Below are 18,350 nucleotides of genomic sequence, written 5' to 3' on the forward strand. Positions count from 1 at the left end.
CCAAAGCTTCAGCACAGAACGCCCTTCCTTCGCCCCGCAGCTGCAGTACCCCAGCCCTCCCGGAAAAATTCGGACGCAGAATGGAGCCCGCGCCGCTTTTTAAAGGGGCCGCATGGTGACGTTTTTCCGGGGGCGGGACGTCAGGGCGGGGCCGACGCGGTGGGGGGGGGGGGGCGGGCCGTCCGCGCATGCTCGCGGGGCCGCCGCGCCGAGCCGAGCGCTTGACTATATATGGTCAAAGCTGGGGGCGAGCCGCGCGCGGGGCCGCGCTTCCGGGTTCGGCGCGTCCGCTGCGGCAGCGCGCAGGGCAGGGCGCGAGCGGACCTTGGAGCCGCGGCCTCGGACCGCCCCCTCCGCGTCCGGCACGCCCGGCGCCGCCTTTCGCTCCTTTTCCCGGCTCGGCCTCGGCCAGGTCTGATTCACGCGCGGGCGGTCCCCGAGGGTCTCGGCGAGCGCGGCGCGGTAACAAGTGGGCGAGGATGCCGTACGAGATCAGTAAGTGCCGGGCCAGGGGCCCCCGGGTGGGCGCCCGCGCTGCCTGCCCCCTCGGCCATCGGCCATCGCGGGGCGTGGGCGGCTCGGAGGGGCTCCACGGGCGCGGGGGAGGGGCGCGGGCGCAGGCCCACGAGCGCCCCGCCGCCCTCGGGGGCGACCCCGGCCCGGGAACCCCCAAAGTTGGAGGTGCGGGCCGGGCCTGTGGAGCCCCCTCGCCCCCGAAGGGGCTGGCGGGGATCGTGGACCAGGAAGTCGCACGGTCCCCTGAGCTCCTTCAAAGTGGCGGCCGGCCCTCCGGGTGGAGGCAACAGGTGACCGGCTGAGACCGGTCCTGAGCCCCCGCTCGCCTCCCCTCTGTCCTCAGCCGGGCGGGGGGCCCGGGCGGGGCGCCCCTAACGTGCGCCGCTGCGTTTGTGTCTCTGCAGAGAAGGTGTTCGCCAGCCTCCCCCAGGTGGAGAGGGGCGTCTCCAAAATCATCGGCGGCGACCCCAAGGGCAATAATTTTCTTTACACCAATGGAAAGTGCGTCATTCTAAGGAACATCGATGTGAGTACCCCTGCCCCCCTCCAGGCGCCCGTCCCGTCCCCACGCAGCGCAGCTCCTGGGTGAATTCTCCTTCCCCTTCCTCCGGTTCCTCTCCGGCCCTGTGGCCTGGGAGGAGGACGCCACGCCCCCTCAGCTCTGGGACCACACCTCAGAAGCCCTGGAAGACTGTTTCAAGTTTATCCGGGCCGGGTTCTCTCTCTTCTTGTGGAAACTGAGGCTCAGATTAGTTCAGTCCATAAGCATGAGGGCTCTGGACTTGGGGGATCACAGGCCGATCCCTGCTCCTTGACCTTGGGGGGGTTGCTGACTCAGGCCTCCCTGAGCCCCAGTTTCCTCATCTGCAAAGTGGAGATGATGAGAGGAGGCTCCCCCCACTTCCCCTGGCTGCCCTGCCCACTGAATGAGAGGAGGCCTCCCTGCAGCCCAGCATGCCTGGCACACACCCAGCACTTGGTAAATGGCATTTAAGTTTAATCACCATTAACACCCAGGGTCTCCCAATGTCCCTGAGCCGGGCAACTGCACTCCAGCCTCATCTTCCCCCTGCGGATCTCAGCCCCAGGGCAAAACCAGACACCCCTTAATTCCCATGAGTCACTGGCACAGGCTGGCATCCTGTCCCCAGGCTGAGAATGCTTCCAGAGCCAATTCCCAGGGAAATCCTTGCACATTCCTGCTACTCTGTGATGATTGAAATGACCAGGATGGCACACTGAAATGCTGCTTCTCCCTGACTCCGCTGGGGGGCGGGGGCAGAATGGGGGAGGGAAGCCAGAGGTGCTAATAGGACCATTGGGGTCGGGGGTGGGGTTCTCCTGGGCTGGGCTTGGGCCTTTTGCACAGTATGTAGGTGGGTAGTTTTGCTTGGCGATGCTCCCCAGGGTGTCGACTTAAGTGCACACACATCGTGGTGAGTGATTACGCTCTGTGGGTTGGGATTGTCACTGGTCAGATGTGCTTACCTTCAGGAACCTCACAACCAACTGAGGGAATGAGGGGCCCTGGGCCTCGGCTTCCTTGTCTGTAAGAGGAGAGGCCTCTCTTGGGTCAGAGGTGCTGCTGGCTCTGCCCCCACCTCTGGTGAAGCCAGCCGTGCCGTTGCTCTGCTGCAAAACGGAGCTCGCTGGCAGTGTCTGCCCAGGGTTGCTGGGCACCGCGAGTGAGGGGGTGGGTGGTTGTGAATGTGCTTTGAAGGTGCTAACAGCTACTCTGCTAGTCACACGGATTCCTAGAAAGCTGATCTGGTCTCGCTCAGACCGAGGGGAAACATCGCCAAGGGCTTAGATCGTGCTGATCCAGAGGTCTCCAGAGTGAGGGCCTCCCATTTTGAGAAAAGTTGAGATGGCCCTAAGTAGATACTTGAGGTTTGGCAAATAGACGAAAGCATCTCAGGGATGCAGACCGTGCACCCCATGGACTTGCCCCTGCCAAGGCAGGCGCATCATGGCCGTTTATATTCAGTCCAGATGCAGACCTCACATGAAGTGTACCTACTGTGTCTGGTACCATGAACGATTCTTACACTGCAGCAACTCCTCCAACCCCACCATGGGCCCCTTGCTCTGAAGGGGTGTCGGGCTCGGTAAGGTGAAGGAGCTAGTTCTGATGGAGAAGCTGGTCACAGCCATGGACAAGCCACGGAGGCGTCCCCTGGCCTGGGAAACCCACGCTCTTTCTTCTGAGGTCTTTACTTTTTACACTACATCCTCTCTTCTGAGGATGCACGTGCTTTCACTTCCCATCTGTTTGTAAGGTTCTGCAGGACCAGGGCGGCACGCGATGCTGCTGCTGTGGCTGTCCCTGTTCTGGGTGTGAATGGGGCACGTGGGCCCTTGTTTGATTGGTGGGCCCTCGGTTGTCCAGTATGGTACGGTGGTTATTAGGGCAGAATACTCCTGTGAAAAAGAAGTCCTCATCCGCCTGCACGGACCAGGAGGGAAGGCGGTGCTTAGAGTACAGGCTCGGGGCAGAGAAGAGATGGGAAAGAAGGCGTGGACCAGACCGTGGAAGTCTGATTGGCATCCCACCCGTAACGTGCCTGAAACCGTATTAGGGTTTCCCACGGGTCCCTCCCCCAGAAGAGCAATGCAGTTCTCCAGCCGTTCAGGCCTCACACCTTGCACTCGACCCCCCTTCCCTTCCACATCATATTTAATTCCTCTCGGAACCCTATGGAGGCTATTCAGAGCAACTTCAGAACCTGACAAGTTTTCAGAACTTCCTCTGCTGCCCCCTCATCGCGGCCACCATCTTCTCTCCTGGAGTACAGACACAGACCGCCCGGCCTGGGCTCCTCGCCGGCGCCTGGCTCCTCCGGGCTGCTCTCGGCACCGCACTGGAATTGCTGCCTTAGAGGAAGTTGCTCCTGCGCTCTCCCGCCCCATGGCTGAGAGGCGTAGTGAGAGGCTGGATGATGAGGCCCTCACACTGCTCCAGGCGAAGGCCCTAAGCATCTGTCCTCCGTGCTCACAGTCTCCAACTCGGGAACTTGGAGTTCAGACTGACAAGGAAGAAGCAGAGGCGCTGTGGGCCACTCAGCACAGGAGGCTCTGAGCACCTACGGGCTCCGGAAGACACCTGGAGGGTCCGTGGTGCCAGCCAGGTGGAGCGTGGGTGGTGAGAGGGTCCCGCAGTTTCGGGGCCCAGAGAGAGAGCTTGACTGGAGCACTGGGTGTGAGGGGAACATGCGGGACAGGTGTGGAGGGCTTTGGTGGTAGATGTCAAGCAGCCCTGCAGAGCCCGGCTGTGGTCCAGGGGGTACAGAAGGTTCTGCAGTAGATGGATTATTCTGTGTCTGAGATTTGAGGCAGGGTGACCAATGAGGAGGCTGCTCACAGATTAATGCATCCCTCAGCAAGTGCTTGTCAGCTGGTACAGCCAGCCCTTACTTCCTGATGGTTCCCACACACATTCAGCCCTGCCCATGGCCACAGCGCCCAAGATAGAAACCAGTGGTTCTCGGGCAGTTTTGCCCCCACCCCCCTGGTGGAGATTTGGCCGTGTCCGAGGGCATTTTTGTGCCACTGGTATCTAGTGGGGTAGAGTCAAGGGATGGTGCCAAACCCCCTACAATATACAGGACTGCCCTGCAGCAAAAACTACTCTGGCCCAAAGTATCAGCAGTGGCCAGTGAAGAGCCCTGATGGAGAACATTCTAATGCACTAGGTTACGTACTTGGAAAGAACAGTGTCCATACTGATTTGGGAACAAGAGCGAAGAACCATCTGTGCCCCGGCAGCAAGGAAGTCTTCTGGAGCAAGGGCATATTTGAGTTGGGTTTTGGAGGATGAGTAAGAGTTCTCTAGGATGATTGAGACAGCAGAGATGGGGAGAATCTAGACGGGATTACGTTTACACCGAGGTTGGAAGAAGCTTGACTGCGTCCTCTTGGCACCATTATGGACTCCTGCAGGGTGGTTTTGTACATTGCTTACTCTGCTGATGGAGATGTGGAGAGATGCATCAGAGCCCTTCTTTGAGATAAAAAGAAAGGATGCAGCCTTGCGCTTGAGGCCAGTGGGGAGCTGTCATATTTCTGGCTGTGTTGTGGAAGTTGACTCCTCCTGGGAATGGTTGGAGATGCTCATTCAAATCCCCATCCAGTCCCAGCCCTTGGAAAAGGCCCTTCCCCGCCACCCAGCTGCCCCCACCCCCTTCCCCATGCAGGGCCTTATTACAGATGGCGTGCGTGAAGTGCAGAGGGCCCTTTTTACTTGCGGAGTCTCCCCGGCCTCATGGTGGTGCAGCCCTTAGAAAGACCTGGATTTCAAGCTTCGGTTACCTGGCTTGTGGCGGCTTCTCCCACTGTTCAGAGCCTCCCCCAGAACAGGGCCGTCCCTCTACCATAGCCTGGATGTGAGTGTCCCGCGCACTCCAGGCCCGTTCCTCTGGGAGCACTGGCCGATTCCAGTCCAGCACAGCCCCGCGCACCACCTCTGGCATCGAGCTGGATTTTGATGGGCACATTTTGTGCCCGGCAGTGGCCAAGCACTTAGAACAGTTTCCATATCAGTAAGAATCATCTATAATAATAAAAGCATAATATGCTAATTAGACGGACAGCCGAACAGCCTTCTGGATGACCTTCCGGACGAAGCCGGGGCTGCGAGGGCCAAGCCCCTTGCACGTATTTTGTGCACCAGGCCTCTAGTGTTACAGCGGTAGTGTGAGATTTAACTGAGCTAATTCACAAGCATCTCTGGAAGGTTGCCTGGGCTGTGACGGTGCATGGTCTGCCTTCGTCTTCACAACCCCCTATTGGGTGACTGCTGTCTTCTTAGAGACAGGCACTGAGGCCCAGGAGGTGTTGGGATTTGAACCAGAGCAGCTGCTCCAGTTTTCCATCCTGACTCACAAGGCCCAGGGTCATGGCTAAGGCTTGGTTTGCTTCATTGGGAGGGAACTGAGCTGGGAGGCAGGAAGGAGAAGGCTTTCTGGGGATGGGAGGGCAGTGCTCCCCAGGTCCCCAGTGCCAGCCCAGACTTGATCCGGGAGGGACGGAATCCATTCTTACCCTTTGAGGTTGCGTGGTAGGGGCTTAGCCTCTGGGTTCGGGCGTACGGGTCTAGAAGCACAGGTTTGTGTGGAGCTGCTTTGGAGCTGGGTATTGGGCTGTAACTTGAACTTGGCCTTAGTCACCCGTGGACAGAGGGCCCTGCAGATGGTTAACTCGCAGGTCCAGCTACCCGAAACTGCTCTCAGGAGCTGGGAGTGTTTAGAAAGCCAGGACTCTGGGAACTCAGCCCTCCTGGACTCATGCTCACCTTGCCTGGCTGGGGTGTGGAGGGCGCCCAGGCTTTCTCTAGCTGCTCCAGGGAACCTTCAGCAGCTGCAGAAAGCTCAGACACCCCTCGGGAGCTGTGTCGTGTCAGACCGCTTCGGCAGCGGGTAGTCCATTGGCCTTCCCCGCCTCTCACAGCCCATCTGGTTCACCGGCCAGGAGCTGAGGGAAAGGCTGCCATGCCCTGTGACCAGGCTGTCACCAGCCTTACCTGTAAAATGCTGTGGTGACCTCTGTCCCCTAGCGCAGCACCAAGACAGAAATGTGAAAGGGGTGCAGGGGTGGCTCAGGACGCAGCGTGGCCACTCTCCTGGGGGAGGGCAGGGCAGGACAGAGTTTTTGTGGGGTGCTGCTCCTGGGAAGGCCCCCTGCACAGGTTCAAGGCAGGGACAGGCTCTGAGGTGGGAGCACCCTCACCTTGTTCGTGAGATGGGGTGGACCAGGGGCGGCCCGTGGTCCTGGTCTCATCACATTAGTGACCGCTCTCGCGGTCTTCAGCATCGTGGCTCCAGTCCAGGGATTTAGGGAAGTGGCCGAGCGTCAGGCAGGCCCTGAGCTGGGCCCTGAGTTCAGCAGGGGGAAACCTGTGGGATGTGGGACAGGGTGTGGGGCCAGGACGGCTCCTGTGCCAGCCCTGAGGTGGGCCCTGGGCACGAAGGGGCCTTGGAGGGTCAGAGAAGCGTGGGCTCAGGTCCTGCAGCCCCTGAAGGAGGGATTCTAAGGAGGGAATGAGGTGATCAGAGTTGGGACCCAGAGACCACGGTGGATTGACGGAAGGAAAGATCAGTTTAAAATATATTTTCATGGTTCCAGGGGGAATGGGAAGAAATAGACAGAATCTGGGTCGGGTACAAAGAGGAGGTGGGCTTGGGAGCTGTTAGAAGACTGGGCAGGGCTGCGGAGTGAGGGGCAGGGCTGGGGTAGCAGGCAAGGCAACATGTTCTAGTGGCTCTGTCAGCCTCTGCCCACATCCACGTGGCACCCGCAGAGCCTCTAGTGCCAGGGCTTCTGACTGCGAGAGCACAGGAAGGAAGTCCCAGGGGAGGGTGCCCAGCCTCCGCACCCCCTGGCGGACACTGGAGCCCTGTCCTGGAGGCCTGAGGATGGAGAGGGAGCCTTGTCCCAGCGGAGTGCTCCAGGTGCTCCCAGCCTTGGCTTCCCTCCCCCCAACTCATTTTCTGTGGTTCAGAGCTCGTTCTCAAACCACGACTGGTCCCAAATCCTGCTTTGGTTCCTTCAGACAGCAGGAGATGCGGGGAGGGGGAGGGAGGCTGCCCCTGGAAGGCTTGAGTGGGCACTGCTGATGTGGAATGAGCCTGACCTGCGGCAGGACACGTTGGGGACAGGGGTGGTGTCATTTCTGTCTCCGGTGGCCAGCTTCCCTGTGTGCAGAGCAGTGGCCGCTGACTCAGGCAGTCATATTCAGCCTGGTGACTCGAGCTGTCCCACTCCCCACCCCCACTGGCCCGCTGTTATTTGGAAGAGTGATGTCTCCAGCCCAGGATTCTGGTGCTGAGCCTGCCCGGGACAACCTTGGGAGTTTCACACGCCCTGTGCTCGCAGATGCCCTGCCCATTTAGGGGAAGGAATTCTTAGGACAGAGCCTCCTCCCGGGGCGTCCCTCTCTCCCCAGAGGCCTCTGTAGAGCCCACCCTTTTTAAAGGCAGTGCCAGGTGGTGACCAGGTCTCCAGGCTGTGGGTGCCAGCGTGGGTGGGTAGTTGCCCACCGTGTGGGTGTAAGACCTCTGTCACCCTAGCAGCAGACACCTGAAGGAGGCCCTTGGTGGTGGTGGTGGTGGTGGTGATGGTGCTGGTGCTGGTGGTGATGGCTGTGCACACAGCGTGGCGGCTTCTTTGTGAGGGAGCCTTTCGGTGTCGGGGCGTGAGTGAGGGCTGACAGGCGTGAGTGAGGGCTGCTCCGGCAGGAGCGGGTTGGAATAAGCAGACATCTAATGGATACCAGGCATCTTAGTTTTGTTGAGGGGTAATTTAGATGCAAGAGACATCCCTCCATTTTAAGTATGTACAACTTGAGTTTCATCAACTATACATAGTTATGTGATCGCCCCAGAGTCCATAATTATAACATGGAACATTCCAGTCGTTCTACCAATCCCCTTCTGCCCTGTGCAGTCAGTCGGCTCCCTCCGCCCCCAGCCCCTAGCAGGGACCGGTCTGCTTCCTGTCGCTTTAGGTTTCCTTTCCTAGGATTTCACCGAAAGCAGTCCTGGTTGTGTTTGGGGTGCATCCTCGCAGTTGGGAGAGGTGGTAGCTGTTCCTCTTGGTGGCCGATCAGTTCGTTTCTCCAGGAGACCTTTGAGGGGTTTCTAGTTTCCACCTCTGACTTCACGCACAGGACGTTTTGTGGACGTGTGCGACTCTTTCTCTTGGAAGTGGATTGCTGGGTTTTTGTTGGGGAGTGTGTGTTTAACTATAAATAACCAGCCAGGCTCTTTTAAATTCCCACCAGCAATAATTCAAGTGCTCCCCTCCCCCGCCCCCTCATGCTTGCTAACATCTTTTAATTTTATTGGTTCTAGTGGGTACATAGTAGTATCTCATTGTGGTTTTGATTTGCATTTCCCTATGGACTAGTGTGATGCTGAGCGCCTTTTCATTTGCTTTTCTGCCATTCATGATATCCTTATTGGATACCTGATACCTTCTAATTTCATTAGCAAATGTTTATTCCAAGACTAATTAACTTATGAGCCATATATATCAAGTGCCTACTTCATCACATAATAATAAGCATTAAGTCTTAGGGGCAGACATGGGATCCGAGGGAGGACTGCTCAGAGTTCCTTTCCTTCAGAAAGCATTGATTGAGTACCAGCTGTTTGCTGACTGCTGTGATGGCTAAAGAGATAAATGCACGTGGACGTGAGGGACCGTTGTGCATGTCATAGCTGCCTCCGGGACATGTGGAATGCTTGGGAAGCACAGAAGAGAGGGCAGGCCATCACAGGAGGCTTCATGGAGGAGGCGGCTCTTCATTTAGGTCTGATGCATAAGTAGTGTTAGCAGCCAGGGAGAAATGTTGCTGGTCGAGGGAACAGCATTTACAGAGACGTGGGGCTGCCAGGATTGGTGGAAGGTGGCCAGTGGTTGATGGGGCTAGAATTTAGGGTGTTCTTCTCTGGCCTCTGGTTGGATGGGGTGGGGTGTGCAGGGATCCTGTGGCCAGGAGGCTGAGCAGAATGCAGGCCTCTGATCTGGCAAGGAGATGAGGGAAGGGAGATTACCAGGTGGTCGGAGCAGGTGGAGGGGCAGTTGGGGGTCAAGTTAGTTGCACCTGCAGCAGCTGCTTCTGGATGGAACCTGTGTCCACAGCCTGGTCTGTGGGAAGCTGCCTCTTTTCAAGGAACACGTGGTTCATAGAAAGCTGACAGCGGGTGTCAGGGATTCGGTGGCTCAGTCTTTATTCCTCCTGAAAGCAAGCACAGCTGTGGGGACAAATTGGGAGCATCTCAGCGTGGTCCAGGTTTGCTGAGGCCGTGTGTGTGTGTGTGTGTGTGTGTGTGTGTGTGTGTGTGTGTTGGGGGGGGGAGCGAGGATCTACTTTCAGTAAATCATATGTTAAGGCCTCACTGTTGAATAGTCAAGCTGCTCCTAGTCCCAGGTGCTGGCCATCTTCTTGCTGCAGAGCCCAGCCAGCCTTCACTCTGTGCTGCGCAAGGGGGCGGGAATCCGCGTTTCCCACCCGAGGGCTTTGGCAAGGAGAGCCTCCAGGCACATGCCCCACTCTGTTCTCCCTCCTCAAAGCCAGAGGCCCTGTTTGGGGTCCTGCCCTGCGTGGCAGCCGGGGCAGGGCTGGCTCTGAGCAGGCGAGACCAGCTTGACTGAAGAATGCAGCTGCTGCCTGCATAAATAGGGGGCAATGAGGATCCGATTTTTAAAAAATGAACCTTCTATTTCATGTGCATATTTCACAGATGCATAGGAGAGAACATTACCTTGACTTCTATAACCATAGACAAAAAAGAGGCGAAATGACCTAGAATTCTGTCACCCAGAGAGAGGCAGGCAGTGGGTGTGTACACTTCTGGGATTTTCTTTGTGGTGCTTTTGACTTACTGGTAAGTTTTGTGGGTGTGTCATTTCCCCCCAAACCCATCCATTGGGGGAGCGGAGAGCAGTTTGACTGCTTCTCCCTGCCCTGTGTTCACTCGGTCTCCTCCCTGCAGAACCCAGCCCTTGCTGACATCTACACGGAGCACGCCCATCAGGTGGTGGTGGCCAAGTACGCGCCCAGCGGATTCTACATCGCCTCTGGAGGTACCTGTGTGCGTGTGATGGTGGTGGCCCTGGGGCCAGGCTGGGCTCCTGCCTTGGAAGGGTGGTGGGGAGGGTGTGAAGGAATGCGGGGGTGGCAGGTGGGACCCATGTGGTTAGTTTCTTGGGGCTGACAAGAAAAGTAGAAGCCACTGAAGAGCCCCATTCCGCTGCTTTCTAGCTTGCAGCCTGCCGGCTGGTTTCAGCCTCCGAGGTCAGCAGCAATGCTCTCGCGAGGCTGGGCGAGGCTGGCCAGGGCCTTTGCGGTGGCTGCATCGTGATTGCTGGCGCCTGCGCGGGGGCGCGAGGGGGGGTGTTTCTGAACTTAGCTTTGTCTGGTGTTACCTTTCCCGCTGCTCCTTTCCTGGGACTGAGCACAATGCCGGCCTCCGCCTCCATCAGAGCTCCTCTCGTTCTGACCCTTCGCTCTCCGGCTGGGCTCCGGCTCAGTGAGCGGCTGGGCACGCAGATCTGTACCTTCTAGGGTGCTGTCTTTATCCCCCTAATCCTCTGAGGTAGATCTCTGACCATTTGCAGATGAGAAAGGGAGGCACAGAAACTACAGTGAGTTACCCTGACCCCACGCCCCATTCATTCACACTCTCAACAGCTGTTTATTGTCGGCCTGGCCTGGGCCTGGCCTGTCTCAGGCCCCAGGGAGAGCCAGGTGAAGGAGCTGATGTGGGCGGCCTCCCGTGCCCAGAGAGGGACAGGCAGAACTAAAGTGCTAAAGGAGCTAACCGGCGAGTAGGGAAGGGCCAGGACTCAAACACGCTGGTGGCTGTTTTGTGTACACTGTCCTTGCGCTGGGCCGGGCAGGCCAGGCGTGGACCTGCCCCTGACGGGACCAGCCCGCCCTGGCTGTGCAGCCTTCCTGGGCCTTAGCGTGCTCTTCTGTAAACGGGGCTGCTGGTACCCACCAGGTCGGTTGGGAAGGGTCCAGTGTGCAGTGTATGTGAAACACTAGGACAGCTCTTGCATAGTGGGCTCCTGACAACCGTCTGTCACCGAAACCGGCACGCACCAGTGCCGGCCGGCCGGGGTTGCATGTGGAGGGCTTGGCCAGGAGTCTGGCACGTACTGGGCTCTGAATGATTTCTGTGTTTTGACCTACTCTAACTCCATCTGTAAAACTTGCTCTAATTTCTATCCTGTGATTTATTTTAGCCCTGTGAGGTTTTTCTTTCTGGCCTAGCTTGCCAGCAAAGTGTCTCTTCGTTAAAACCCCAAGATTTGGCCCTGGTGCCTTTGAAAAGTGTGTCTTCCTAGGAGAGAGATGTGGTTGGCACAGCGTTCCTTCACTGCCTGCTTGGCACAGCTTTCCTTCTGGCGCCTTGAGCCTGGAGCCTGGCTGCTGAATCACTGGCGAGGCCAGGCCTGCCCTGCCCCGCCCCGTGTCCCCAGGCGTGGTGCTCAGACAGTAATCAGTGGCCTCAGATGCTAATGCCGAGTCAGCGGGGACAGTCTACACAAGAGAAGGGTCAGCTGGACACTTTCTCACAAACGCCCTCATTGAACGGAGGAACCAGGGAGATGGGGCTGCCCGTGGGTGCAGGTGTTCTCGGGCGGAGATCACATTTACTCTGCAGCGCACTGGTCCTCTGCCCAGAGTGAAGACAGGACACGTTTCCTGCAGCGAGGAAAGGAGCGTCCTGGGCTGAATTAAACCGGGTGGGGGTGGGGGTGCAGTGTGGAGGAGGAGGAAGCTGGGGGAGCGCTGTGCTCTGGCTAACGTTCCTGGTACCTGATGTGCCTGTGTGGGGCGGGGGTGCCAGGGCCTGGGGAAACCTGCCGCTCACTCCCAGATGGGGTGCCGACCCTCTGCTGGGTCTTAGGTTCCTGTAAGTCTGGCTGGTCCCCATTTGCTGAATGTTTGAACCCTCCAGAAGGCCTGATGTGTGAGGGAGCCCACTCCAGGGCCCAGGGCCCAGGCCCCAGCCCTGAACAAGGTGGTCGGTCCATGTCTGCCTTCAGGGAGCCACAGGGCCACGCGATGCTTCTCAGTGTGGCGCCATCTTCAGGGCAGCTCCATTTCCCTCCTAGAGGTGGCGGTCTGTGCCCGTGCTCAGTCCCCGGGCACCCAGGCAGTGATTCCCAGGTGACTTAGGCTGCATGGGGCAGGCTTTTGGGAGTGGGGCCCCGAGCCCAGAGAAGGATGTGAGCGTTGCTCAGGGGAGGGACGTGGAGACCAGGCTGCAGAGCCATCGGGAGCAGAGGATTCGGGAGCAGCCCATACATGGTGGGCGTGTATTTATTGTCTGTCCCCCTTGAGACCCCAGGCAGGTGCTTGTCCTCTGTGCTCTCTGGCTAATGCTGTGCACTTAGTATGAGGCTTCGCACCCATGGCACTCCGCCATCCTCTGGTGACCGCACCAGGGCTGCCCTTGTCAGACGGGGCCCGGGCGCCTGGTCTCCAGCCCAATGTGTTTTTCTGGCTCCAGTTGCTTCTGAAAAGAACTTTATGAGCAAGCAGGGCTGATGGCGGAGGCTGCTGGTCTGGCCGGGGAGGCGGTGGGGAGAGGACTGTATGCTTGGAGTGGAGCCTGGGCTGTGAGCACAGGCCGGCCGCGTGCGGAGCCCAGGAGGTGGGGGAGCAGGATGCAGCCTGTGTGCAGGTGGGTGCCTGGGTCTGTGCTGTGGCTGTGTTCTCCGTGGCTCAGCGCAGGCGTGTGCCCAGTGTGCATGCGAACCCTTCCCTGACACTGTCGGCCAGTTTGTTCAGCGAAGGGACCTAAAGAGTCCAGGTCCTTTGGAACTCCCCTCAGGTGACATGCCAGGCCATCTTTCTAGATTTGGCCCAGAGCGGGCCAGGGCCCATGGGAGCCCCTCAGTTAGTGATGTGCCCAAGACGGCAGTGTGTCTCCTCTCTGTCCCACAGCTGGACTAGATGCCAGATGTTTGCTCTTGAGTGTGGGGCCTCCTGTGGAGCCTTAGCTAACTCACTGACTAGTTGTGACAGTCCCCTAACAAGATCCTGTGGTGTCCCGAGGGCTGGTTTGATGAGACTTTACGCCTGTCGTTCATCTTCGGGACAGCCCTCCCCTGGCACTTCCCCCTGTGGTGGCAAGGTTATAGGTGTTTGAGGGCCACAGAGGTACACAGGGCAGGGCTGCATCTGGAGTGTGCGGCTCTCTCCCCTGGGCCCCACCTGAACAGGACAAAAGCGGTCTCACGGAACCGCTGTCCAGTTCGTTAGGTGCTGAAGTGTGTCCTGGGAACAGCGCCTGCTCACCTGTTGGGAGGGCTTCCCAGACCCCTCCGGGCTGAGGATTTAAGCCTCCAGAATTAGCATTAAGTCCTCCATTTTTCCTGCAAATGTGGGAATTCAGGTGCTCATGCGGGAGGGGTATGTGGGGGTTGGTGCTTGGAATGTGGTGGCTGGCTCGTGGCAGGGAAGGAGGCGCTGCTACTCTATCACTGATCCGAGGCCTGGCACCCCGTTCTGTCTGTAGTACCCCTCCTTCTCGCACCACCCTGTGCGTCTCCCATAAGGCTTACTCACACTGCAGCTGAGTTGTGGAGGCCTGGCACCCCGTTCTGTCTGTAGTACCCCTCCTTCTCGCACCACCCTGTGCGTCTCCCATAAGGCTTACTCACACTGCAGCTGAGTTGTGGAGGCCTGGCACCCCGTTCTGTCTGTAGTACCCCTCCTTCTCGCACCACCCTGTGCGTCTCCCATAAGGCTTACTCACACTGCAGCTGAGTTGTGGAGGCCGGGCACCCCGTTCTGTCTGTAGTACCCCTCCTTCCCGCACCACCCTGTGCGTCTCCCATAAGGCTTACTCACACTGCAGCTGAGTTGTGGAGGCCTGGCACCCCGTTCTGTCTGTAGTACCCCTCCTTCCCGCACCACCCTGTGCGTCTCCCATAAGGCTTACTCACACTGCAGCCGAGTTGTGGAGTTGGGCTGTGCTGTGATGAGTGAGGCTGCTGACTGCCTGCGGTGCAGTGGGGCTTCGAGGGAGTGGGGTCGAAAGACCCCCATGGGGGCCGCCACGCACGCCTGGCATGCACCGGGCTTCCCAGCTGCGCACCTTGATTCTGTTAGTAACGCAGCGGCCATGTAGGAGAGAGGCAGGTGTCACTGGTATACTCACCTTGTGCACTGGAAGAACTTCCGGTCCCCAGTGTTGAGGAAGTTGGTTACCGAGGCTCGTGTGCCATTTAGGTCCCCTACAAGGAGAGATGGTCATAAAGCAAAGCTGCATCCGGCGCTTGGGGTTTACCACCTGTGTCCCTGGGCTTCCTGTTGCCTGTGCAGATCTTGGAATCTGCTGAGGGGCACACACCCAGCAGCGGGCCTCGTGGAGGCCGCGAGTGGCTGGGGATCGTTGACCTACACCATACCCCTCCTCCCAGGCGGCCTTGGCCAACTGCAGGAGGCCTGTGCCCCCAGGCTGCACAGCTCTGCAGCCCGGGACCCGTGGTGACCGGGGCTCCCGCCACCCGTTATGTCCGCAGATGTGTCTGGGAAGCTGCGGATCTGGGACACCACGCAGAAGGAGCACCTCCTGAAGTACGAGTACCAGCCTTTCGCTGGGAAGATCAAGGACATTGCTTGGACGGAAGACAGTAAGAGGATCGCCGTGGTCGGGGAAGGAAGGGAGAAGTGAGTCTGGCCTTGGCCCTCCCCTCCATGTCCCCCGATCTTCTTTGCGGGTGTCCCTGGTGGGAGGGGTGCAGTGACTTCAGTGTGCCAGCTGGGACGAGTGTGTGTTCAGTCCCCATAGGTGCCAGGCTCTGAGCCTCCTCACAGAAGTGTGAGCAGCAGGGCCGCTGGCTCCTTCAGGGTGGGCTTCGGTGACGTAACAGTGGGTGAGCTCCTCGGGGTGGTCTCGGGGCCCGGGCACCTTCTGCCTGCCTCTGGAGTCCCTGAGCTCCCGCCGTCACCATGCCCACCTTCCAGCAGCAGGAAGCAGCAAAGGGAGGAAGTGAAAGATGCAGCTCTTACAGAGCAGGGTTGGGTCCCCCCCTCCCAGCAGCTGCAAGGGAGACTGACGTTTTCCCAGCTGGGCACATCACCCCAGACCCCTCACTAAGGAAGACGGGGTGAGTGGACACTGAGTAGGTGGCCCTCAGTGGCTGCTGCACTCCCAGGTCTAGTGACCAGAGAGGAATTCTTATTCCCAGTGCAGTCAGGGTTTCCTCTAGGGCACCATGGCTGCCCTCCAGGACTTGAACTTGGCAGGCATATGCCTGTCTGCCTTATTGGGAGCCTCTTTTTAATGCGTATTGTGGTAGGTATCAATTCTTCCATAGAGTTTCAGGTCACTTTTTTTTAATGTTTTTATTGATTTGAGTGAGAGGTAGAAATATCAATGAGAGAGAATCATCGATCCGCTGCCTCCTGCACACCCGTATGCAACTCGGGCATGTGCCCGACCAAGAATTGAACTGGCAACCTCTTGGTGCGTGGGTCGATGCTCGACCACTGGGCCACACCAGCTGGGCTTTCAAATCATTCTTGTTGGTCTTAACAATTTCTTTTTCATTAGATTGCAAATAGTAACCAAAACAATACGTTTTCATAGAATGCCAGCCGAAAGCGAGGCATCATCTCCTCTCGGAGGGGATGGCAGGTGTATTTCGTGGTCCTGCCCAGTAAGGAAACTAACCATAAAACTGGTCCCCTGGCGGATGCTTTCTTAGGGAGGCTTGCTGGCCCTGGGCCACACAAACAGGGACCTCCAGCCCCTTCCGCAGACATGTGGTCTCGATGCTTTCGACAAATACCATGTAGAGCCAAAATCGCAGTATCATCAGTGTGTGATTTGGATGAGTATGTGAAGTATGGTCATGAGCCGGGGCTGAATTGGACACTCAGCTGCCCGTGTCTCATCCAGCTTCTCGGGACTGATTATTTTTCCTGTGACTCCTCTCGTTGGATAAAGGTTTGGAGCCGTCTTCCTGTGGGACAGCGGCTCCTCTGTGGGCGAGATCACGGGACACAACAAAGTCATCAACAGCGTGGACATCAAGCAGAGCAGGCCATACCGGCTGGTGACGGGCAGTGACGATAACTGTGCCGCCTTCTTTGAGGGGCCACCATTCAAATTCAAGTTTACCATTGGCGTAAGTGGGCTTCTCTCTGGAGGGTGGCTTTGAAGCCAGTGGAGTATTTGTATTTGAAGCCAGTGGAGCCTAAACCTGTTAGATGCGGATGGCAGAGGTCATGGGCGCACACCGTTGGTGTGTAGACGGAAAGCAGGGTTTGTGAGGGGACGCCACACGGTCCCCAGTCCTCCTAATCCTGCACTAGGACGGTGTGGATGTTCCAGTTCCAGCAGGAGGGGCCCTGCATAGGGCCGGGCTTCGTCTGGGATGCAGTGTGCGTTCTGGGGTGGGAGTCCCGAGCACCTACGAGCCATGTGACGAGACCAGCATCCTGGCCTGCAGTTGCGGTGTTAGCAAGGGAGCCCAGGGCTGGCGTCAGCCTGCTCTCTGGTTGTGCCATCTTGAGACCAGCTGAGCCACCAAGGTGACAGGAGGTGGGCCTCCAGAGATGTTCAGATTTGTCTCCAGCGCCTTCCCGGGAAAGGTGAGGGGCAGGGACACACCTGTAAAGGGGCACATGAGAAGAATTAGATGCTGGAAATGCCCTGGTGAAATGTCCCCGGTTGTGGGGTCTTAGTCCCAGCTTTCCACGTGCTCTGGGCTGGCCCAAAGGCTTGACCTTGGCTGACAGCAGGTGGCTAGCTGGACAGCGAGTGGCCCAAGGAAGATTAGAACAAGCCTTTGTCCCTTTGGTGCCAGGAGAGGCAGGTGGAGGGCGGTCTCCTTTGTTCTCGGCACAGCTGAGGCAGGTGAAGGGAGCGGGGCTGCCTCTCCAGGTGCCCTACAGGGGAGACCTGGCAGCGTGAGGGGAAGCCAGGTGTGGGAGGGGCAGCGGCTGAGGGAGGGCCAGGCGGCATTCCCAGGTCAGGGAGGAGCCGCGTCTCGGAGCCCCGAAGGGAGGAGGTGATGGTGGGCACAGGTGTCTGAGCCTGTTTCTCTCCAGGCGCTCGGGACCAGGGCACAAGGCAGGTGGGGCCAGGGAGGGCTCCCAGAGGGGACACCTGAGCTGTGGCTAGTCCACCTGTGCACACTAGAATCAGGCTGTGGAGTCCGGGGTCTGTCCTGTCAATGACATGGACTTGGGTGCATGACTTAATCATCACCTAATTTGCTTTACCCTCCGTTTTCTCAGTGGTGAGAGGGAGGAGATGGGGGCCGGAGGCAGTGACAAGGGAGGATTTGGGGAGCTTCAGTAAGTGCTGCTGTGACTAAAGGTCAGCAGGAGGGGTCCAGCCACCCAGGACCTTCCACATCGGGACCGCGGAGGCTGAGCCAGCCCACAGGCTCGTGCTGTGACCCCAACGGGCTGATTGGGGTGGGACAGGGCCATAAGCCCCAGTGCAGTAGGTGGTGGCCAGGTTGGGCAGCCGTGAGATGCTCAAGTTTGGAACCCGCCCCCAGATGCTGCCCAGCCCGTTCCTTCTTTGTCCCGGCCCCTCGCACGGAAAGGGCTATTTTTAGCCCCCCTCTTTGGTTAATGGACTGTGGGGCTCCCTCCCTCTTTAGGTTAATGGGCTATTTCAGGAGCAGACAGCACTCTCCTGCTCTTCTGGACACTTGGCTCCAATTGCAGGGAAGGCTGAGAGGATATGTTAAAGCCACCCAGCACCCGGGACTTGCAGTGGGAGTGGCATTGGTCTGTGGGGCCCCTCCCGGGAGCCTGCATCGTTCCCCGGCCTGCAGGGGCTCGTCAGCACCTGTCGTGGGCCGTGTCCCGCCTCACCGGGGCCAGCTGAGTGCTGTGACTGAGGAGACAGGACCGGTGCTGGGGGACGGCCTTTCAAAGGAGAGGCAGTGGCACCCTAATGGGATCACCAAGGGCGTGCGGAGTCAGGAGAGGAGGGCAAGGGCCTAGTCGCCCGGTACTGCCTTTCAGGAGGGCATCATGACTTCAGTGAGCCAGGTTGTATGGGGGGCGCTTCGTTCCCTCAGGGAACCAGTGAAACTGCAGTTTATGACAATCCATCGGTGGCTCATGCCTCTAGTCCACAGCCTGTTCGTACGCCCAGGGCAGAGGGGCAGCGCCCACGGTGGCACCCTGAGGCCCCGAGGCCCGCTCTGCTGCGGCGAGCTCCCAGTTCTTAGGGAGGGAGCCCTGCCCCCTCTTCCCCGCCTGCCAAGCCTCTTAGTCAGTCACAAGGTCCCGAGCCCCCCCGACCCAGCCCCCCTCCCTTGTCCACTCTACGGAGAACCTGGAG

At 58.6% G+C, this 18,350-nt stretch overlaps 1 protein-coding gene across 1 annotated transcript in view; it reads left to right on the forward strand.

The window, feature by feature from the left end:
* The first annotated feature begins 258 nt into the window (after positions 1-258).
* Positions 259-18,350, forward strand: part of WDR1 (WD repeat domain 1) — a 31,547-nt gene continuing 13,455 nt past the window's right edge. The window contains exons 1-5 of the mRNA XM_080650987.1: positions 259-495; positions 921-1,042; positions 10,011-10,101; positions 14,560-14,707; positions 15,990-16,170. Of these exons, the coding sequence (XP_080507113.1) occupies positions 480-495; positions 921-1,042; positions 10,011-10,101; positions 14,560-14,707; positions 15,990-16,170 (558 nt within the window). The 5' untranslated portion in view covers positions 259-479. The remainder of the gene's footprint in view (positions 496-920; positions 1,043-10,010; positions 10,102-14,559; positions 14,708-15,989; positions 16,171-18,350) is intronic.

Source organism: Plecotus auritus, assembly GCF_963455305.1.
Source record: "Plecotus auritus genome assembly, chromosome: 1".
Taxonomy (NCBI): domain Eukaryota; kingdom Metazoa; phylum Chordata; class Mammalia; order Chiroptera; family Vespertilionidae; genus Plecotus; species Plecotus auritus.